General features: G+C 39.9%; 2 protein-coding genes across 2 annotated transcripts; one reads left to right on the top strand and one right to left on the bottom strand.

The window, feature by feature from the left end:
• Positions 1–3,798: 3,798 nt before the first annotated feature.
• On the top strand, positions 3,799–6,429 carry fitm1 (fat storage inducing transmembrane protein 1; the record flags this gene model as incomplete). The annotated part of the gene is made up of 2 exons (XM_079576337.1): positions 3,799–4,067; positions 5,729–6,429. 2 exons carry the CDS (start codon positions 3,799–3,801, stop codon positions 6,387–6,389), a joined length of 930 nt encoding a protein of 309 aa, XP_079432463.1. The 3' UTR covers positions 6,390–6,429.
• A 183-nt stretch (positions 6,430–6,612) lies between these two features.
• psme1 (proteasome activator subunit 1) lies at positions 6,613–18,100 on the bottom strand. The gene is made up of 11 exons (XM_079576035.1): positions 17,935–18,100; positions 17,638–17,670; positions 17,416–17,478; positions 17,168–17,266; positions 12,703–12,751; positions 11,423–11,520; positions 9,543–9,611; positions 9,385–9,452; positions 9,246–9,300; positions 9,080–9,166; positions 6,613–6,788 (listed from the first exon to the last, which is right to left on the bottom strand). Exons 1-11 carry the CDS (start codon positions 17,971–17,973, stop codon positions 6,708–6,710), a joined length of 741 nt encoding a protein of 246 aa, XP_079432161.1. The 5' UTR covers positions 17,974–18,100; the 3' UTR covers positions 6,613–6,707.
• Positions 18,101–23,264: the final 5,164 nt, after the last annotated feature.

Here is a 23,264-nt window from a genome sequence, read left to right on the forward strand (position 1 = left end):
ATGTCACTCAAAGGTCGTTGTATTGATAGCATTGCAGTGGTCTAAACTTAGATACATTTCTTCATCTGCGCCACAGCTCTTATGGCAAAACAAGGCCTACCATTATGTAATTGTATTTGTCAACAGTTTATGTATTAAAACAGATAATTAGGGAAGAGAATATGCGAGAAGACTGAGATATAAACTCCTAAATCTCATGCTTTTCAGAACCTGATTTTAAAAGTGTAAACTATGACATGTTATTTTTACACATAATGGACCCAGTGTTGACCAGATTGTTGGCAGAGGCCATGCTGCTTCCGGTATGTGCAGCATTTGCCATTTGATTTTGATTCAATCACTGTTCATCCCGCAGACCAGTTACGAAAGTCGCTGCTCTGTATTAGTTTAAAGCACGAGTGCCCAAAGTGGCGACAATTACATTGACCCGCCAGAGGGTGACCTACTTTTGCGTCACTTATGGTGAATACTAACTCTCTCCCATTCATTCTCAATAGTAAATATGGATGCAGTACACTGTTTGGCCACCAGCGTCAAATTGGGGGCGCTGTTTCACCCCTTACGCAAAGTTAAGGAAACACAGTTGTGGTGTCTTGGTATTTATCAATTACAGACCGTTGTAGCATCAACTTTCCCATTTTTACAACTTTTATTGCAAAGGTAAATGTTAAAAAATGACTTAGAAAAGAATTGATGCTGAACCAACTCTTTAAAAAATAATCTAATGTGGCATTTTCTTTGAGTTAACAAATGAATCGGGTAAAGTCACTGTATGCACTGTAGATACAGGTGGTGTTGTTGTTTACAGTCTGCACTATATGGTTGACATTTGTTTTAAAGTAGCATGATATTTGCATAGATAGAATGAAATGCAAAGGTATAGGCTGTGGAAAGAAAAAAAAAGTAACTATTAGGCTATTATTTGCAGTTATACATGTTTTACGCTTGACATTGCCATGTTTGGCCCGCGACCCACCGGCACTTTCTCGTTTTGGCCCTCGGAGACAGAAAGTTTGGGCACCCCTGGTTTAAAGGCTCTGTACCTGATTGTTCTTTCTAATAAAGACAGTGAGCGTGAGTAAAGTTTTAGCTGTTAGCTGTTGCCCAAACTCATTTCTAACTTTCCAAATGCATTCTTTACAATTATATGCACAGTACACAGTGGTATTTTTCACAAAGGTCTGCTTTTACAATATCCTTAGAGAGACTAGATTCAAGTTGGTCATTTTATGCTCACTACTGCCACCTCAGGTCATACATGCAACTGCAGTCTCTATATTAAGCTCGTGCATGACGGCACTTAAGAACTTTTTGAGTGACAGTGCAAGATTTTAGAGGCAGTTGTGGTGAACAGGTTCTACACATTAGGACATGGCTGGAACATGTAGGGGGAGGAAAATACATCGTTTTAACATTTTGAAACTCCGTATAGTCCCTTTAAAGTGCACATGACTGCTGAGAGGAAGTGACATACAGGTGCTCGTCATATAACTAGAATATCATGAAAAAGTGCACTTAAACTGAAACTAATATATGATAGACTCATTACATGCAAAGTGCGATATATATAGCCTTCATTTGTTATTATTTTCATTATTATGACACAGCTTATAAAAACCCCTATGACTGCCAGCCATAATCGTCAACATTATAACAAAGGCTTGACATGTGTTACTATAACTGTTTGACTCATTTCCCATTGACTTTAAGATGGTTGCACGGCAACAGTTTGAAATTGTTTACCTTCTTCTATGTCACTTCCTGTCAGTGTTCAGTCAGGAAGTGAAACTATAAATATCACAAGAATGGCCAAACTAAAGAAAGCTGGGTACAATCTTTAGCAAAATCTTGAATATTATCGTGTTAAGTATGTTTTTGCAAAAAATTTGTCTAATGTATCATATGCACTTTAATGTCATTCCACCACCTCCAAAATTGGGTATAGGACTGTAAAGAAGCTCTACTTTAATGCAAAAGGCGACAGTATCCTGCTTCTGAAGAAGACTGGGAGACGGACTGAAGGCCTGGGCATAGAAATAAAAGTCTCGCAGCTGTCAGTGCAGCCAATTCCAGACTGGCAACAGTTTATAACTTAAATTAGTGTTGGCTTCGACAGCTGAGGCTAATAATGGAGGGACTGAAGAGGAGCTGGAGAATAAGACACTTAATTGATTATATGCCTGAGGCTTAGAAATCAGCTTTAGGTTTATTGGTGAACCAGAAAATACTAACTTGATTATCTGTGGACTTGATTTTGAAACTTCAATTGCAAGTCTTAGTCCATAGAATGTAAAATAACAATGGACTGAGGACGTGTGTCTTTCCCCATAGCGTTCGGCACAGACTCACAGAGTAGTTTAGTTTTTGGTTTCCTATTCAGAATAGGGCGAAAATTAGCACAATGTTGTGCATGTTATGACAAACATGTGGAGGTCAGAATAACAAGCCTGTGTTCAATAATGGCCTAACCTCTAATCCCCCATTTTAACAGAGCACATTTTCTCCTAAAAGCTTCTCTGACTGTTTGCATTTTTGTCACTTTTTTATCATGTTTTTGTCAGGTTTTCGTCATGTTTTGATCAAGTTGTTGTCACGTATTTGTCAGATTTTTCTCATGTTTTTGTCATAATTTCATAAAGTTTTTGTCAGGTTTTCATCATGTTTTTGTCATATTTTTGTCATATTTTCATCATGTTTTTGTCATGTTTTCATCATGTTTTTGTCAGGTTTTCATCATGTTTTTGTCAGGTTTTCATCATGTTTTTGTCATTTTTTGTCAGGTTTTCATCATGTTTTCATCAAGTTTTTGTCACGTGTTCGTCAGATTTTTCTCATGTTTTTGTCATATTTTCATCATGTTTTTGTCATGTTTTCATCATGTTTTTGTCAAGTTTTCATCATATTTTCATCATGTTTTTGTCAGGTTTTCATCATGTTTTCATCATGTTTTTGTCAGGTTTTCATCATGTTTTTGTCAGGTTTTTGTCAGGTTTTCATCATTTTTCTGTCATGTTTTCATCATCAATATTTTGACGCTTTTTCTTGCAAGATGCTTTTAGATTTGGGTAAAGCCAAACTGGAGAAAATGTGCTCAGTTCCGGTGGGGGTTGAGAGGTTAAAGACTGGCCCAGGTGACTTGACAATGGGAAAAATCACACATAGGATGACAGTGTGAATGAGGGCAGGCAGAGGCGCAGGCTCGATGCAGGGCTGAGCAAACTGGGTGTCGTTGAAAACCCTGGAATTGCTGCTTGGTCGGGCCCCGCCCTGCCAGAGAGCGTGGGCCAAAATACAATAGCTGACTGGCCACCTGTGCAGGAGGGTAGGGCAGAGACAGCTACAAAGCAGAAAGCAGAGTAAAGTAGGAAAAAGAGATGGTTGGAGGTTAAAGTGCCACAAAGGCAGAGGAGAGGAGTTATTACAAAGCCATTCTTTAAAAACAGGCTAAAGCTTTTACAGCACAGTAGATATTTAACTTGTAATGAGTACAAATAATCATGCTGCATTCATGTGGCATTATTATTAGATCAGTCGATGGTTTAGTCCCCGGTAAAGCCGCTGGATCACATCTGAGACCTGTGTAATTGTATTGAGGATAATGGGTAGAATTACAGCAGCAGAGGCAGAGTCTCTGTGTGTTACGGAGAGGGGGGGGGGAGAGCTCACGGGCCAAAGGGGGCAGAGGGTAGTATTTTTAAAAACCATGTGGTGTCTGCACCGCCTGACAAAGATAAAGGAGAAATGCTTCCAGTGTAGAGCAACTAAAAGTCACACAAGAGAGAAGACAAAAAAGAAAGCATGGATCTGAAAACTTTCAACTTTGAGGTCTGCTCGGGGAGGCTGCAGAACATTTCCCAAGAGGTGATGTTGCCGGTGAAATTTGTCGGCAGAATTTTGAGCGCAGTTTTGGATTTTGTGAGCGATTTAGTGGGCAGGGTTTTGGGGAGTTTCCTGGTGCGGGGTCACTTCCACCTGCTCCTGTCCGGGATGGTCCTGTTTGGGCCCCTGCTCAGTCTCTGGGTCTCAAAGTACAACATCTTCGCCAACAGCAACCACTTCCTGTACAGGTGAGGTCTGCTCTTATTTATGATAATCCCTTATACCACTGATGTCTGTGATTTGTGTTTGCAGCAATTAAATAAAACAAAACACTTAGCAGGGCGTCCAATCAGAATGAGTTGACAACCGAAGAAGCTAAAAATGATGATGATGATGCTTGGAACAATTCATTTCAGCTCGGGAGCCATGTTGGGGCTATATATAGTTATAAAATCATAATCTAATCCCAGAGTTGGGGGGTTAGGATGACGTCAGGAGAGGCATCTGGTTTAGAACCTTTGTTATGAAGCAAGTCACTGCACACAGCGCTGATGGAAGGCAGAGGTTTTGCTGCAGCAACCCTAAAAAGAAAGTGTATGAAAGGATAAATATGCACTTGGGTCTGAAGTGATGAAAAGGACTGTTGCCATAGCAATAACAATTTAAAAAAAAATGGTTCATGCTCCTCAAAATAGCATTCATAATAAGGAGAAAGGGACAAGTCATTTATGGTCAGGTTGTCATTATTTGTTGGTGCCATAAACCAGCACACTCTTACACAGTTAGTTAAAGACCCTATACCTGTTTTTTTTTTCTTGTTTTGTTTATTTACAAACATTGAAACAGGGAGCATGTCTACTTTAAATTGTCTCTGCCATCTAGTTCAAGACTAGTTCAGGATCCCAAAAACTGACACTTAAACAACTCGGGACCCCCACCGTACAAAGACGTTGCCTCTTATGCTGCTTCAGGGCAGAAAAACATTTTAACCTCTTAAAGGAACAGGCCAACATTTTTCCATACTGAGATATGTTCTTGCCTGAGCTTAGATGAGTTGATGCGTACCTGTCTGGTCTTTGTGCGCGCCCTCAGTCACGCAAAAAGACCAAAGATGTTGCTAGCATTTGGCCTCTCCCAGTGTATTCCTATAGCTCCAAACAGGTGTGAAGTTGGAAGCGACCAAGCTCTTCCACGGGCACAAAGACCAGACAGGTACATATCAGCTCGTCTAAGCTCAGGTAAGAACATATCTCAGTATGGAAAAACGGTTCCTTTAGCTGAGTGGATTTCAGTTCAGTTCAGCTTTACCCAAATCCACAGCCTCAACGCCTCATTTGAAAGCGAAGACCTACATAACTGATCTAAATGGATCTTTTTCAGTTTTCATCACATTTTTGCCACTTTTTCCTCGCTTTTGCATCTTTGTTCTTGTCTCATTTTTGACATTTTTTTCAACAAGCTTTTAGATTTGGGTAAAGCCAAACTGGAGAAAATGTGCTCAGTTCAGGTGGGGGCTTTAAGAGGTTAAAATCAGGTTAATTTTGAATTTTTAAATGGATTTCACAAAATACATGCAGCTTTGCACTAAAACATGTTCTAGTTCACACTTTTTTTTTTTTTTTTAAAGAGCACAAACTTTTTTCCTCCACCCAGCTTACTTTAAAAAATCAGGTATAGGGCCTTTAATTTGATCAGTAATGTGCTTTTTTATACTTATTTTTTAAATCAAGACATTAATCTAAGAAGAGATGTCATGTGCCAGGTTATAGCAAAAGATATTTTCCACCTGCAGTCCCTTTACAGATGTTCTCGGGATTAGTTGTACAGAATAATAAGTTTGTTGTTGCATTGACCCATTTCTTCAATATTATGCCATTTTTTTAATGAGAAAACTGTTTGTTTTCCTCAGGAAGTTTCTGCGGTCGACGTGGGGCTGGACCTGCATCTTCACCGGTTCCTTCATCGTGGTCCTGTCTCTCTCGGCCCGGCGCTCCGTGCACCTCTGCCTGCGTCACCTGTCCCGTCTGCTGGTCGCGGGGCTACTCTGGTGGGGCTTCCGGCGCCTCCTCACCCTTTTGGAGGACGCGACCGGGACCTGCTATGAACCGATGTCCCAGGAGGGTGAAGTCTCAGGCTCCTCTGCCCAACCTTTACTCCTCCTACACGAAGACCAGACCAAAGCATCCTGCGTAAGAGCCAACATGCAGTGGAGGGGCTACGAGGTGTCCCAGGACGTGTTCATTCTCTGCCTGTGCTCTCTACTTATACTCGAAGAAATAAGCGTGTTTAGGGACCAAGTCGCGCCCGTCAATCCCAAACAAAAGCCCCCAGGAGCTCCTCTGCGCATCATCTTCCTCCTGTGTGCTCTGCTCCTCGGGATTTGGATGTTCCTATTGTTGTGTGTGCTGGCGTTTTATCCAAAGCTCCCCGCACAGCAGTTAGGGGGCGCTGTGGGGTACCTGACGTGGAGAGGATTGTATCAGGGGTGGTACAGCCTCAAGGGGAGATGGTTCTGTCCTGGGATGCCTGGGGAGGGACTGCTGGCCACTGCTGGCAATGACAGAATGTGAGAGATCGTCATGGCAACGCTGCACAGGTCATTTTGATAGACCTGACGAATACAACACTTTATCCTAGCGTTTTGACAATGACCAGATTTTTTGTATTATTTCTTCCAATCAAATCTACTACGGACTCATGTTTTTATTTCCCCCCATGAACGACACTACAGGGCAATAGTTATGGAATGATTTTATTGTTTAGTATGAACCCAAAATGAACACATGTCGTCACTGTTTTGTAGAGTTAACGTAATGTTTTCCCGAGACCTGTACTGCATGTATCACCCTTGCATCGGTTAAAATGGTAGTGGATGCGCTGGTGCGACTTTAGTAAATGGCAGCTTTGCCTGTGCCTTTCGGTTTCTTGATCTTGATGTAGTTTTTGGTGATGATGTCGAACAGCACGGCCTGAGGAGAGACGAGACGGGCACAAAATTACCGTCAGTACTTTGCAACAGACATTTTAAAAGTCAATGGAGAAAATAGGATGTGTTTTTTCATACACACACACTCTTAACCCCATTGAGAATCTCTTTGGTATGTGCTGGAGAAGACTTTGCTCAGTGGTCACACTCTCCCATTATCGATACAAGATCTTGGTCACACTGGATCGTTTGACATTGCAGAAGCTTATTAACCTCTTACCTCCCGCCTTAAAGGAACAGGCCATTGTTTTTTACTGTACAAACTGAGATATGTTCTTACTTTAGCTTAGACGAGTTGATGCATGTAGCATAGCATGTTGTTAGCATGTTGTTAGCATTTAGCCTCTCCCAGCGTAGGTAAAGCTCCAAACTGGGGTGAAATTAGAAGCGACCAAACTGTTCCACGTTTTCTCTATTTATAGAATATACAGATACGTCTTTACACGATCCAAGTCTAGTTACACAAAATTAAACATGTCGGTTTTCTAAGCGGATAAAAAGGGGAGCTGTATTGTAAGGCAGGGGTCTCCAACCTTTTTCACCTGCCGAGCTACTTTTACACAACAAGAACGTCGGAGAGCTACTTGTGCTTCAAAAACGCTTGTGTAAAACGCAACTTAGGTGGACTTCACCCTGGAGAATTAGTATTTAAAGGAAAAATTACTTGAGTTTAGTCCTTATACTTTACAATATTGACCAAACTGTTAGCAGATTGTGTTCAGCATGTTCAGAACAAACAGAAAATACATCTCAAATTTGAGTTATCAAGCATGTAGAGATGTAGAAAGTCTTTGGCGAGCTACTGGTTGGAGATCCCTCTTATAAGGCGTAATAATACCTTAGGAGCACTTCGACGTCCGGGCAGTAAAGTGAAGATATCACTGGGCAGACGTCGAAGTGCTCCTATGTTATTACGCCTTACAATATAGTTCCCCTTTTTATCCACTTAGAAAATCGACATGTTTAATTTTGTGTAACTAGACTTGGAACGTGTGGAGAAAAAAAAGGGGAAACACGGAGCACCTTCACCCCAGTTTGGAGCCATACTATAGGAGCTATAGAGGCTAAATGCTAACATTTGCATGACTGAGCGCACGCACAAAGACCAGACAGGTACGCATCAACTCGTCTAAGCTCAGGTAAGAACATATCTCAGTGTGGAAAAACAGTGGCCTCTTTACTTGTCTTTTTTGCCAGTGTAACACCTCATTTGAAAGCTAAGACCTACAAAACTCACGTGGTTGTCGTCACTTTTTTCCCTCCATCGTCCATCGCTTTTTCGTGGTGGCTTGTTTGCCGCTTTTGTAACTTTTTTGTTTTGCCTATCATGGCATTTTTGTCACATTTTCATTGCTTTTTTGTGGCTTTATTGCTTCTGTTTCTGTGTAAGTCACATGACATAAATTTGGGGAGCTTTTGTTGCTCTTGTGCAGCTTTTTTGTCACATTTTCATAGTTTTTTTGGGCACTTTTTTGATGCTTTTTTTGAATAATTGTTTTATTTGGGTAGCAGCATGTGCTCGGTTCAGGTGGGGGTTAAGAGGTTAAAACAACGCCACAGCTGCAATCAAAGCTAAACGTGGTCCAACCAAATATTCCGAGCGTTGACCTTTTTTTGTTGCTACTCTTTTTTTTTGTTAGGCAGTGTAGTTTGTCATGAAAATCCAACACACTCCTATGGTTCATCGCTGACCTTTCCTGAATTGTTCCCGAAAAGGGTTGACAGAGTAATTACAATTGAATCAAAAATGGTCATTAATAGAAAACGCAAAGGCCAGAATTCTTTAGGTAACACAATGTCCACGGCAAATGAGGTGAATTGAAAAGTTAAAAAGTCGGATCATTAAACTGTCTTGAATCGTGTAAGTATAAATATATATCAGACCTCACGCCGACCTTTGTATTTTGCAAACATGATACATTACAGCACAGAGGTGGTAATAAATAAATCACGCTTGATCTATGGAGATATTATAGTGCAAAAATGGCGTCTAATTGTCCTGGCTTGTTCATTAACAGCATCACAACATGACAACAGGGACAAACAGAGAGTAATGAGGGGAATATAGGGCACTAATCCATTTAACACGAGCAAAGCAATTAGTCTAATTACTCTCCTATTACAGAGACATGGATTTCTTTTTTTTCTTTTTTTCATCTGCCGGGATGTGGCAGGGGCGGATTTCACACATGACGGGAGACTTCGAAAAGAAAAGCACTGTAAGCTGCTAAAGATACGATTGAGTTGAAAGAAAAAACAATATTCATTTCTCACATAGATGTTGCGGATCTCGATGGTGATGAGGCGCAGTTCACAGTACATATGCTGGTCGAGCTGATGCACCAGGGATCTGTAGTCGCTCTGTGAATTATACAAGTCTGGTTATAGAAAAAGCGAGCTTACATAAAGATAACTCAATAATAAGAACTTTAATGCCTACCACATGATTGCTTTTGGTAGCCTTGGCCACAGCATCGCCTCTTTCACTAAGATATCTAACAAATTACAAATAAAATATGAATGTAGTTCTTCATGCACTCTACTTGTTAAAAGGTGTTTTCAAGCCTGATTTCTCTTACTTTGTCAGGGCGGTTTGGAAAGTCTCGGCCCTGGTGCGGGTATTGGTGAGGTGCTCAAACACTTTCTCCTGTTGGGATGAAAGCAAAGGCGTAGACATCATCAGTAAACAATTGATCAATAAATCGACCAGTGAGCGACAAACACCCTCATGACTGACCTGAACAGCGACTCCAAAGTTGTTGCCGTCTTCGACTTTGGGGACTTGGATTTGCATCCACGCTGAGAGCTGTGGGGATCGACAATGTAGTGGATACTGAGCTTGGTTTGATAAACATTTGGATTTCTGATCATTCTTTTCCCCAACCATGGTTATAATATTGAGTGGTTAGTATTTCTGACATCTGTCCGGCCCGGGGGATGAGGAGCTTATACGCTTAAAGAATTATAGGATTATTTAGCCCTTGTCCATATGAGAATATACATAGTTTTGCTTGATTATCAAAATAAAATAAAAAATAAAAAAGCCACAATTGAAATCATGCTAAATTACTTGATTACTAATGGAGGAAAGAATTGTGATCAAACTTCTTTTATATGAACCAATTTTCATTCTACGGCAACATTTAAAGGCCCAACACCTGGTTTTTCTACATTAATGGAACAGAACATGTTTTGTCCTCCTTCAGTATATTGTAAACTGTAAATTTGTATCAATTTTATGAGCTTGCAGGCTCCTTTGTTAGCATTTCTGTGACTATGACCCTGAAAAGACACCCTGACAATTTGTGAAAAGTGTTTATAAACTCATCCCTGTGAAGAAAATGTGAAATGTGTTGAGTTAGGACATAGCTAACAATTGAATTTACTTGCATCTGCTTTCATTCTTTGTAAACAAAAAACAGGTACAGGGCCTTTAAACTTAGTGGAAATAACAGTTTTGCCTTTGTCATATAACTTTTGTAATAGTTTGATTTCTTAATGAGGTTTACCTGAAAGTTTAATTTGCTCCAAAGCCAGTTTTACACATACAGTGCAGCTTCTCACCTCAAGGGTTGGAGAAGTGATCAGTCTATTTCAGTCTTGTTTATACCAGCAGCTTAAGTTGGGGGCCGTAAACGGGGCGGGGGCTGAATGCAGCTGATAAGGGGGAGTGGAGTTGGCCTCACTAGGCTGATGTTGACTTTTGGCACACAGAGATTTGCCTGCATTTAGATACACAACAATCAACCGTACAAATAAAGATGTATTTTGATATATTTGGCTGTAGATAGATTCAGTTCAAGGAATTTCTCACCACAAACATTTATTTGCCTTGTACCTGCGAGGGGAAAAAAGTTAATATGTAGCATTGACTGGATTGAGACCAAAACAGACGGCATCGCGTCATAGAGGTGGGCGTGGTCTCGCAGAGGGGAAACTGAACCTTCAGGGAAACACACTTTTTAGCCCTTTTTGGTGGAATATGAACTTATTTATCACATACAAATAAAGTCAAGTCTAAAATCGCGTCCATTTGAATATTTTTCCAAAGCAGATTGTTCAGTAGAAGCGAAAAACAGCAGTTGTAGCTAGCATTGGCATTAGCACGATGCTAACATGTAGCATCATGTTGGCATTCTCTGTTATTTATGCAATTATGGGCTGTTGAACCACTTTGCTCCTCCCCATGTCTTTGTATCTCTACTGGGTAGAAATCTATATCAATAATTCAGCATTTGTTAAAGGGACTAGATGCAAGTTGGCCATTTTATACTCACTACTGCCACCTCAGGTCATACGTGTAACTGCACCTTCTATATTAAGCTCATGTATGACGGTAATTCAACTTTTTGAGTGACAGTGCAGGATTTTAGAGGCAGTTGTGGCGAATAGGTCTGGGCTGTGGCTGGAACATGTAGGGGGAGGAAAATACTTACTTTTAACACTTTTAAATTCTGTATAGTCCCTTTAAAGTAGTTGTTTTCCCCCTTAACTGTTTTCAGTTTCCAGTATCTATCCTGCTATAATGTGAGGTGTTTGTAAGAGTCATATCTAAGACTTCTCTCTATGCAGACATGTTCCTAATTGCGGTCTGGTATTAAAGGTGACTGCACTGACCGTGTTGAGCTTCTCCTTCAGAGTGCTGATCTCGGCCTTGGTGGTTTTCAGCAGAGTCTCCACAGTCTCGTTGGTGCAGATGGGACCGCAAGGAGGCCCTGAAGGACACCGCATGACTCCAATTTATCATAATACATCACCATCCCAACAGAAAAACATGGATAATTTTCAAACAAGTTGATCTAAAGTTGAAAGTTAAAAGGGAACGCTTACACTGCAGACTTACACAGTACACGTCTGCAGCGTATTCTCGTGACCAGACTCGCAAATCAAACTGAGGACTTGGGAGTCAAATCAGGCCACGGGGCTCATCCATTTCACCAGGTAAATTTATAATTTTATTTTTTTATCACTTGGACTAAGATTTCACTGATTTAGCTTGCAAGTACAGCCTCTGAATATAAGTGGTGGTTTTAACTTGACTTGCACTGATTCGGACTACACATAAGTAATTGATTTGAACTCAGATTCAAACAATGAGGACTCAAGAGCAGGGCTGGGTATTGTTACATTTTTTTAGATACAGGTATTTTAACGATACTTGGATTTTCGATACCGGTTCCTAAACAATCCTCCTTTCGATACCTATACTAAAATATTTGTTATATAGAACCAGATTAATAATGTTCATTTATTCCTTTTCATTTAATTTCTTTTGCATTTCTATCATTTATTTGAGGTGAAACAGACAAGAAACTTCCTTCTGACAAAATGGCAGAAAAACAATTAACACATTTTTCTTATTTTTTCCCCTTTTAACCAATTTTTCCATGTTCCACCCCCCAAAATGTTTTTTTTTTTTTTTAAATTTCCCTAATTTTTTCCCCAATTAAATTTTTTTTCCCCCAATTTTTTTCCATTTCTAACAAATGTGTTTGTTTCTTTTCCCAAAATTTGCATGTGTTTTCCCCCAATTTTCCCCAAAATTTTCCCTAAATTTTCTCCTAATTTTTCCCTAAATTTTCTCCTAATTTTTCCCCACAATTTCCCAATTTTTTTCTCCCATTGTTTTTCAAATGTTTTGTTTTTTAATTTTTTCAACTCTTGTCTTTCACTTTTTTTCCACTTTTAAATTCTGATGACCAACAGCATCAAAACTGGAATATAAAGATTTTATATTTCTTCTCGGTACCTTCTTTCAATACTTTTATTTTTCAGTACCAGTAGAACATAAACCTTTTTATCTCGACACCAGACTGGCATAGTTTAATGACACCCAGCGACTTGTACGCACAAAAATCATGACTCGACTGTGTCTCTGGGTCTAACACACACTGTACCTGCATCTTCCTCTTTATCGCTGTCCTTGTCTCCTTGCTTCTTCTTCTCCTGAAACAGAGGAGCAGACGGCGCCGGGTCACACTCCTTTCACTGACGATTAATCTCTCCCGACAGCTCACCCACGTGCTTCACTTTCCGCCCGAACGAAGACATCAAAAGTTCTTTTCTCCCTCCCTCCGTTTTGCATATGAAATGTAACCCACTTTATGCTTTTCGCTCAAGGCCTCGGCGCTGAAGCCCACGGCCTCAAACGAGCTCCTGCTAAAGCTCTTCGAAAACCATTTTCCCCTCATAAAGATTCTGAAGTTGGCAGAATCAGCTCTTTCCTGCAGTAAATCTGCATGTATCAAATGGACACAAACAGCCATGGAAATAATATATCGGGGTAAATTGAAGGTCGCCTCATTTATTTCTCTCTTTTTGTGGCTTTGATATTTTCTTGGACAAATAAAAAGTCCCATTAGATCATAGATTAAAGCGCAGATCGCCGTGTTGAGTCCTTCCTGACAGATCGGTTAGTTTAGTTTACAAAAATCACACATACTCTACAAACATGTCCTAAATGGATGCGATTCTTTCAATACTAGTTAAGCAGTTCACTCAAATGTTAATGCTCCAGGACCTGTCAAAACATTACACTTTGAACTCGGGGTATCGAACTTATGCCTGCTAGAAAACCTTACAGATACGTCTGCATTTTCTGGTTTACCTCTAGGGGCTCTAGGGCCACCGGTCTGGCCTCTCAATTTTCTCCTTTACCTCTAACCCCCCGACTTAAACACGAAAACACAACAAAGCAATGGAAAAAAAACAATGAAAAAGCAAGTAACACAGACAGAGCACATTATCTCCTGTTCGGCTTTATCCGAATTTAAAAACTTTTTGATTGAAGACCTTATAGGCCAGTGTAATGCCTCATTTGAAAGCGAAGACCTGCCAAACTGACATAAATGTATCTTTTAAATGTGCGTTGTTGCCGTGTTGTCGTCACTTTAAGTTTTTTATTCATTGCTTTTTCAATTGCTCTTTTGTTGCATTTTAGCCATTTTGTTTGCATTTTTTGTCACTTTTTTTGTCACATTTTTTTGTTGTATTTTTTTGCCACGTTTTCGTTGTATTATTTGCCACTTTTTTGTTGCATTTATTTATTTTTTTGCTACTTTTTGTTGATTTTTTTGTTAAATTTTTGCCACTTTTTGTGGAATTTTTGTCACATTTTTGCCACTTTTTGTTTGCATTTTTGTCACATTTTTTGTCAGTTTTTTGTTGGATTTTTTGCCACTTTTTTGTTGCATTTGTCAGTTTTTTTTTAATTTTTTGCCACTTTTTTGTTGCATTTGTCAGTTTTTTTGGGGTTTTATTTTGGTTGTATTTTTGTCACATTTTTGCCACTTTTTGGTTGTATTTTTTGTCACATTCTTGCCACTTTTGGGTTGTACTTTTTGCCACTTTTGGGTTGCATTTTTTGCCACTTTTGGGTTGTACTTTTTGCCACTTTTGGGTTGCATTTTTTGCCACTTTTGGGTTGCATTTTTTGCCACTTTTGGGTTGTATTTTTTGCCACTTTTTTGTTGCATTTTTTATCACATTTTTGTCACTCATCAGTTTTTTGCTTTGTTTTCATTCTTCTTTTTGTTCATGTTTTTTGGCGCTTGGGTAAGGCCAAACTGTAGAACTGTGCTCTGTTCGGGCGGGGGTTAAGAGGTTAAATCGTGACAGCTAAACTAATAAGAATCATATGCATTTCAGAGCCTGTTTATAGGCGTCTAAACTAGTGCTTCTCGACTGGTGTGGCTTCGGAAACCGCCATTTCCGTCACGACCACCACTCGATCCGTCACGACCCAAATAAAAATAAATCTCAACACATGATGAAAACATTGTGCACTTTGAACTTGTGGTCCCGACTTTCACTCACTATTAAATAATGCAAATCCATGACGTCCCATGTGTTTTTTGTTATTTCATTTTTCCTGCTAAAGGATCGTGACCAGTTGAGAAACCACTGGTCTGACTCTGAACTACAGAGTTAGTAGGTTTTGAGAGCGGCCGGGACCGGCAAGGAGAATTTCACGACCCGACCCGAACCGAACCACGGGCAGTCCGCAGGGACCGCGGTGGAACCCTGTGGCTGTGGCTGGGCATAAGTTGTGAACTCGTTTTGGATACTCTATGAATACGCCCAAAACTGGAGAAATACAAAGAAAGTTCAGCGTATGCTCTTGGTAAAACATCAAGGTGTGACAGCCCCATTAGTTTTTGAGGTTTTAAGGTGAAACACTGCAGGAATAGGGAAATCTTTTTCATTTAAAGATATCAAATTGAAACTTCTGCTGTAGATTACTGACATAAACATGCATTTTATGTAAGGTGTTTTATGCCTAGAAAATTTGATATACCACCTTTTTGGCGACAAAATCTGAACAACGGATTGAGCTAGATTCAAATTGATGGTTTTATTTTGTTTAGTTTTAGAATAAGCTGTTTTCAGTGGAAAAAATCAGTAAACATTTTTAATTTAGCCTTGTTTTTTGTAATTCAAAACTTAATAACATCAGGTTAGGAATTAGATATTAAAAAATCCCTTGGAAAAAATCTTCAAATACAGTCAAATACAGGAAAATGTGAAGTCTGAAGGAGCTACTGACATGGAGATGTTGTCTCTGCAATGTGAGAGAAAAACATTTCGAGAAAATGGCCCTTAAAATTACAATTTCCTATATAAATCTATGGAGAAACATCAATCAGTGCAATATTGAAACATGTTATTGTGATGATTAGGAATATGTTTTGTTTCCACATGAAAGCTTATATACTATGTCTTCCCTTAATCGGAGATGTGTGCTAATTCAACAAGAAGTCTGAGGGCCACATTTGGTCCCCGGGCCTCACTTTGTACACCCCTGGTCTGTAGAGAAAGACTAAACCACTCTACACAATAACCTTTTTTTTATGTGAGAAGTTCTTGTCTAGGAAACTACTTGGCTGTATTCGCACATCGTCTCACCTACATAATTGCATTTTCGATCCGACTGCGAGTAATTGTGCCGCCTTGCTCGATATCACGGCTCTTTTATGCGGCACGAAGCCCCCGCTTTGAAGCGCTGATACGCCGCGGCATTTCAACAGCCTTCCGAGCGAATAACATAAGCGGAAAAACACACTCGCTGCCAACTCAAACGCGTAATTGACAGCAGCTCGAGATGTCAATTCAGACGAAAATAAAAGGCCACTCATTGCCAATTTGTAAAAAAAAAAAAAATAACAGACCTTGGCAATTTGAGGAACGATCGGTTTCCACGGCAACGTCAGATTTTCCCTCTCACGATCTTTTTTTTCTGCGAGACGCAATTAAATTAAACCCTTGGCGCAGGAACACAGACAGAAACAGGGAGAGAGAGCGGCTCAATGCAAAAAAAGAAGCCACTTCTTATAATGACACCTTTCACTTTCATAATATAATCAGGCGCAAGTGTTTATTTTCCCTTTTCAGCCACTCCGCACTTCATCGATCTAATTACCACTTCATGAATATTACCCAATTAAGTCAATTATCTCCAATGGAACAAAGCGAACTCAAAGGCATGTCGCCACAAATCACGTTACATAAGTGGCATTTAAAAGTGCTGTATTCTCCTGTTCTAACAAAAGCATACGTTCTGAGCTCCACAGGCTTCTCCAAGTGTTCATTCAGTTCACAGTCAAACTTAAACACATTAACAAAGAGATAGAGGGTCTTGCCAAAGAGCACATTGGCAGTATTCACAGATTGTTTATTGGACTTGCTTCTCTGTAAACTGAGCTGAGTTTAACCAGGAATGTCCCCCAGATTAAGAATCTCTTTTACAGGGGAGTCCTGGCACCAGAGATGAACCGATTGTACATGTTTTTGGTCCACGCGTAAAGGCCCCGCCCAGGTAGGATTCGAACCCGGGACCTTCAAGCTGTGAAGCACGAGCGAAGAAAGGCGTGCCAAAAAAGCAACAAAAAACACAACTAAAAAGTCAGGAAAAAGCCACAATAAAAGTGAGAAAAAAAAAGCGATGAAAAAGTGACAAAAAGATGGAAAAGTGACAAAAAAAAAGCAACAAACATTCACAAAAACAGGACAAAAACAGGACAAACAGCAACAAAGTAGTAACAAAGAGCCACAAAAATGTACCAGAGAAGCAACAATACATAATAAAGCAAAAATGGAAAATAAAAATGCCACAAAAAGCGATAAAAAAGTGCCGGGGAAAAAAAGAAAACACTTGGAAAAATATGAGCAACATGTTTGTAGGTCTTAGCTTTCAAATGAGACTGGCCTGGCCTATTGGCTGTAAGCTTCTAGATTTGGGTAGAACTAAACTGGAGAAAATGCACTCGGTTAAAGAGGGGGGAGTTAAACAAACAAAAGGTGAAATAGATTCTTCAAAATGGCCGCCTTTTTCTAATAGAGAACGAGATACGAGTCATCACCCACCTCCTGCAGCTTGCGCTTGGCCTCCTCTTTGGCCGGGTCCGGCATCGGGATGTCCAGCGGGGCCTTCAGAGTGTCCAGATCTTTTAAGATGAAGGAAGTCTGACAAATGCACAGTATGTATGAGATAAAGCATTTGACATCAGTGCATAAAAATGAGTATTTATATTCCGAATGCCTAAACCACCCTGTGCTGCCCTATACAATAAAGCAGGGCCTTTCAAAACATATAAAATAGTGGTCTTCCATACTGTTAACAGCATCTGCATCTCTTCAATCTTCTGTGGAAGAAATGTTTTCAGCAAGTCTTCTCCCTGTACAGAAACATGGGACAAGAATAGATTTAAAAAGCAACTTGAAACAAATAATGAAGCAGATTTTGTTGGGGAAAAGGGCCTTTGATAAAAGTATAGTTGTCAGTAATACTATCACATGAGCAAATGAAAGTGAAAGAAAGTAAAGGAAAAAAATACCGTTTTATTGAGTTGTTCGCAGAAGCCATCCACCTGTAATAGACAGTATTTATTACAACAGTATTTAAGTTTCAGAAGGGAAATAAAAACGGCATTTATTGACAAAAAATGGATAGCCAGCAGATATGACAGCATCCCTTTTAGGTGAACCCCCCGTGAGGTCCCAGCTATGACTCGGCTCTTTCGGCAGATAGCTAACAACAAAATAATAAACAAAAAAAAGGGCAAAATAGGCGCGTCTGATAAACCAGCTAATTCTTCTGCGCGCAAACCCGGCCGTGCACGTTACCCCCTCACCTGTTGCTTTACGTCGGGGCGAACATTTAGCGAAGTCATGATGATGAATCTGCTGCCAGAAAGTTTCGAAATCAGCGTTAAAATGCAACGGCGAAAGAAATCGTCCGTGAAATTTGCAACACAAGCCAGTAACTCGATGCTAAGAAAGCGCAGGCAGAATATACTCACAGTTGTTCAGCAAAGACAGAAAGCGAAAGTAATGCGAAACATTTCCGTACTTTCCCCGTTTATGAGTTGGGGCCGCGTTGCATCTTGGGTATTGTAGTTTGCATATAGAATTTTTTACTACGGCGTTTATAAAAATATTTTCTGATAACATACAGTAAACCATTCGACATTATTTCATTTATTTATTATTTATTATTATTATTATTATTATTATATATTATTTATTTTAAATGCTGTAGCTTAAAAACAAAACAAAAAAAGATGTTTTTTATATCATCTTTTTTTCTTTTCTTTTTTTTTTAATAGACTCAGTTAAACTAATTGATTAATAATATTGTTTTTTTTGTATGTTTTTTTTAGTTAAGTTGTTTCTTTACTGTACTGCAATGCTTCTCAGACAGTGGTATTAAGTGGTAGTTTCTTCTCAGGGTCATGTGCAATTTTAGACTTAATGGCACACACTTTACCTCTTTCTTAGTTACTTTTTGGACTTGGTTTGTTCCTGATTTGATCTTTATCTAGGCCTGGTAGCACTCGGAAGGTCAAATATTTTGTAAATTTGGAATCGTGTGTTGTCTCTTGTCCACTAGATGGCACTGTTCCTCTTAGTAAAGTATGATGATGAGTAAGATCCATATTGATCTTTACCAACAGAGGACAAACGTCTCTTTATTTTATGAAACAAACAAGTGCGCTTAAGATAGACCTCAGACCTTATAACTTATCAAAGGACACTCATTCACTCCACAACTAATTCACTCAAGACAAATATCAAGTGTTCATTAACAGGAGTCTCAATCATCAAGTTCCAGCTATGCCTTAGTGGGCTTATAACTGCTTCTTATTTTTAATCTCATTGACAACTACTTCAAACTAACCTCAAAAACAAAGGCTTGCACATTAGGTGGTTTGATAGGCCTGTTTATTTTTTGTTTATCTTTTTTTGCCTACATTTCTTCTTCTGACTAAATTTCTTCCTATTAAAAGGTTATTGTTGCCAGATAGAGCACTAAAAAGGCATGCTTAGCAATACACCCCCCCCCCCCCCCCCCCCCCCCCCCTGCATGTTTATTCATCCTCAACACTGATTAATCGGTCAATACAGCGCAGGTCAAAGTGTGCTCCTGATGATGCACGTCTGCTCTGTTTCGTCAGGGGCTGCTTGCCTGAGCTGACCCACTGAGCCCTGGACAAATAGTTCATCCCAGGAAAGACGTCAGATGCAAAGTTAAAGCCTTATCTCCATTCAATAAAACAGGACAATTGATTGGCTGTGTTTTATGAAATTTTTAGTTCTATGTCATATTCATTTGAAATGGAGCAAACTTTCAAACAATTGCTGGTCATTTCATGGCAGGAGAAGAAAGTAAAGCACTATCAGGCATAGTATTAGCCAACGACAAATGCTGTGCAAGTGATAGGTAAACAATTAGTAATCTATAGGCTATAGTGGTTGTTGTTTTCATAAAGTATAGTGATCCCGGCTATTAACTATTATACATCAGTGTCATAAAGTTAGATTTTGAATCCAAAGGCCAAAGGGCAACGCGTGTTTACTGCATGAATGACATTACTTATTGATTGTGAATAGACAATTAGAAAAAAACAACATGTTTTCCATTCAAGAGTGGCCGCCGTGTTGACAACAGTCTCCGAGCAAAGTTCATGTCCTGCAAGAAAGAGGAAGGATTATTGCTGTAATACTATTTGTACAATGTTTTTAATAGACTTGGCCTGTGAAACATCGAGGATCTGCAACTCAAGTTTAAACTAATACTGTCCAGTGCATAGAATATTGTGCATAATGAGAATATTTACAATAATCGCAAATCAATTTGGAATTAGGGTAATATTGTGCACTGACTTTCCAATGCCACATGTAATGCAGCATTAGGAGCTTGTTGTGATTCATTGGCTCGTTCCCACATATAAAGTTATTTTGCAAGTGTACATTTGGTTAAAGTTTTGCCTCTGGCCCGGCTGGCTGGTTGCTCAATGTGTCTTTTCATTCACAGAGGCTTGAGCTATAGCATGTACTGCCCATGTGTACGTCCATTCATTCATTAAAGTGTTTTCTGGCTGGCTGCTGATTCAGTAACTTCAGACGAGATGAAGTTTAACCAGATGTTGGACTATTGTCTCTCGCTATGTTGTAATCCCACAAAAACACCCCACCCCTCGTTGGAGTAGGGAAACCATGTAAATACATCATGAGAAACATGGAGGAAGGATCCTGGCAATTGAGAAACAACGGTCTTGTCAGAACAGCCTATTATGACATTTGATAAAAAATACTTGGCTTAATAAAAAATGAAGACATGGTTCTTTGCAGCAGCCTACAGTTAACTAGTGATTCTTTATTACTGGCCTATTGTAATGTGAAAAAAACAAACAAAGTCAATTGTATTTCAACCAAGCTTAGTGTCCTCCAATAAGGGCAATTTTAGGGGCTTGTTTTTGCCTAATGATCCAATTATTGGAGGTCTGGAAACAGCCTTCTATAAACTGTATAATAACCAGTGTTGGGGAGAATAGTTTGCAGTTGTATTTAGTTACAGAAGACTGAATACGTGCCTTAAAGTGTACTTCGATTTGCATAATATTCATGCATAAAAGCAGCATATGATTAAAAACATGCAGATACGCTACACCGCCTGTTATGAACTTATTTTCCCCGGTGGTTTTGACCTTCTCTTTCTTATTTTTATGAATATGAAACTGAAATTTAATGATTGAGTAATTCAATGTATTCCTTTGATCAAATGAAAGAGTAACTTTACCAGAATACAGTGACTCAATATGAATACAAGTATTCAGTTACTACCCAACACTGATAATATCCATCCATCCATCCATCCATCCATCCATCCATCCATCCATCCATCCATCCATTTTCTTCCACTTTTCCGTTTCCGGGTCGTCACATTGCACCAGCCCCTTATGGCTCCTCCTGCAGGTGGTGGGTCCACAGAAGGACGGCCTCACGATTAAATGGGCCTGTTGGTCTCTCATAAGAGGCTTCTGAACCGCTCTTTGTCTGACCTATAGGACCTGTTTGCCGTGGGAGACCCTACCAGGGGCACGAAGCCCCCGACAACAGAGCTCCAGGATCATTCGGGTGCTCAAATCCCTCCACCACGTTAAGGTGGCGGTTCCAGGAGGGGGCTGATAATAACCTCTTATCATTATTGCTGGTGGAAAAGTTCTCCAGTGGTTCTCAAACTGTGACGTAGGGCCAACTACTTCTAGGCTTCTTTAGGTGGTCCACTTTAGGGCAGAGGGGGGCAAACTGCGGCCCATTGGCTCGGCCTGTCACGATAACAAATTTTAAGTTTGATATATTGAGGCAAGAAAGTATCGCGATGAACAACGATACTGGATACTGTCAACTCTCAGGCATAAAAATAACAGTAAACATTTGTTCTAAAAGTGCACAATCATATGTTAAAAACCACACAAGCTGCAATAAACATGAAATAAAATGTAACTCAACAGTTAGAAATCAAAGTTTTAAAAAGAAAAAATTGGGGGGAAAAGCTAATAAATGTACAGACGATAAATATCGAGCCCAAAAATATATAACTATTTAACTGTTTTTTACTGAATGATAAGTCGATACAGTAATTATCGTGACAGCCCTAGCATTGGCCCTCGATTTGCATTCACACGGAATTGCGTAGCGGTGTATCAGAGGCGCTATGGCCACCCCCCATCAGAGTGGGCTCAAATGGGTCTATATAATTAAGTGGATTATGAAAACTGAGCAGCATTAAGATTAAATCATTGTAGGTGTGGCTCTCTAACTCAATTCTGGTTACTCATGTGGCCCCTTGTAAAAATAAATTGCCCAACCCTGCTTTAGGGCGACCAGATGTGCCAGTTTACCCGGGACAGTCCCAGTTTTAAGTCCTTTGTCCCGCAGGCCCGCCTTAATGCAACCATAGGCCCCGGGGCTTGAACAGAATCGTAGGCCCCCACCCCCCCTCAGCACAAACCCTAACCCTCCTACATGTATGTAACCCTCCTACTCTTACATGTATCCCTCTGGGCCAGGTAGGGCGGGCTTCTCCAGGTACACACATAGGAGCTTAGCACAATCATCTCATACGGTTAGTCATGCCGCAAAGTGAAGCAACTGACCTGAAAATCAACAGATCAAATTTTTTTTTTCTTCCCTTAATTCTGATAGAAGCCTTGACTAAGGTAGGCCACTGGGCTCCAGCCCCTGCTAGCCCATTGGAAAAGATGGCCCTGTTTGTCCCATGTCCCAATAGAGTTCTCCAATACTATTGATTTGTCCCAGTTTTACTCAGTCTCTGTCCCAGTAGTTCTGGTTTATGGCCAATATAGTCCCCAAAATAACACCTTCCAAGGCCGTGGGAACCCAGGGTGCTGAGGGCGCTGCAGCACCCCCTGGTGGATAGTTTGTGAACTGTAGGCAATATTAACCCCTTAACTCCCACCTGAACCGAGCATATTTTCTCCAGCTTTACCCAAGTCCAAAAGCTTCTGGAAAAAAGGTGTGAAAATAGCAACAAAACTGAGACGAAAACAAGGATGAAAATGTGAAGAAAAAAAAGTTAGAAAACATTGACGAAAAAGTGACAAAAAAGTCACGAAAATTTGACAAAAATGAGATGACTGCTCAACAAAAAAAGTGATGAACAAAAATCTGATGTGAGGAAAAAGATCAATTTAGTTTTGTAGGTCTTTCAAATGAGGTGTTTCACTGGATTTGGGTAAAGCTGAACTGGAGAAAATGCTCTCGGTTCAGGCGGGAGTTAAGAGGTTAATAAATAGGATTTATGCACAGAAAAAAGTATTTTGTCCCTCAGCACCCCCTAACTAAAATATCTTCCCAGGGCTCTGACACCTTCACTTGATAATGAATATTTTTGGCCCATGTGAATATCCGAGTGTAAAGCTAAATTCTGGCATCTCCTTAATGCGGATTGATGGAAGCCATGGGGCGAAGCCAGAGCGTGGTGTCCCACACTGGTCAGCTCCTTGGTTTTTCTGTAGTTTTTTTTTTTTTCATCGTTCACATCACGTTGAGACATAATGTTGGATGAAAAATAGCGATTATTATGGCTATGGAATGAAAAGTTTGACAACCACTAGAATGATTGAACAAGAGAAGCAGCCTGGTGCGTAATAAAGTA

Source organism: Gobius niger, assembly GCF_951799975.1.
Source record: "Gobius niger genome assembly, chromosome: 18".
Classification (NCBI taxonomy): Eukaryota; Metazoa; Chordata; class Actinopteri; order Gobiiformes; family Gobiidae; genus Gobius; species Gobius niger.

Coding starts and splice junctions, on each gene's coding strand:
- psme1 (XM_079576035.1), bottom strand. CDS start 17,973: ATGACTTCGCTAAATGTTCGCCCCGACGTAAAGCAACAG. Junction 9,612..11,422: donor TGAAGGAGAAGCTCAACACG/GTCAGTGCAGTC, acceptor CGATCCCCACAG/CTCTCAGCGTGGATGCAAAT. Junction 9,453..9,542: donor ACTTTGGAGTCGCTGTTCAG/GTCAGTCATGAG, acceptor TCATCCCAACAG/GAGAAAGTGTTTGAGCACCT.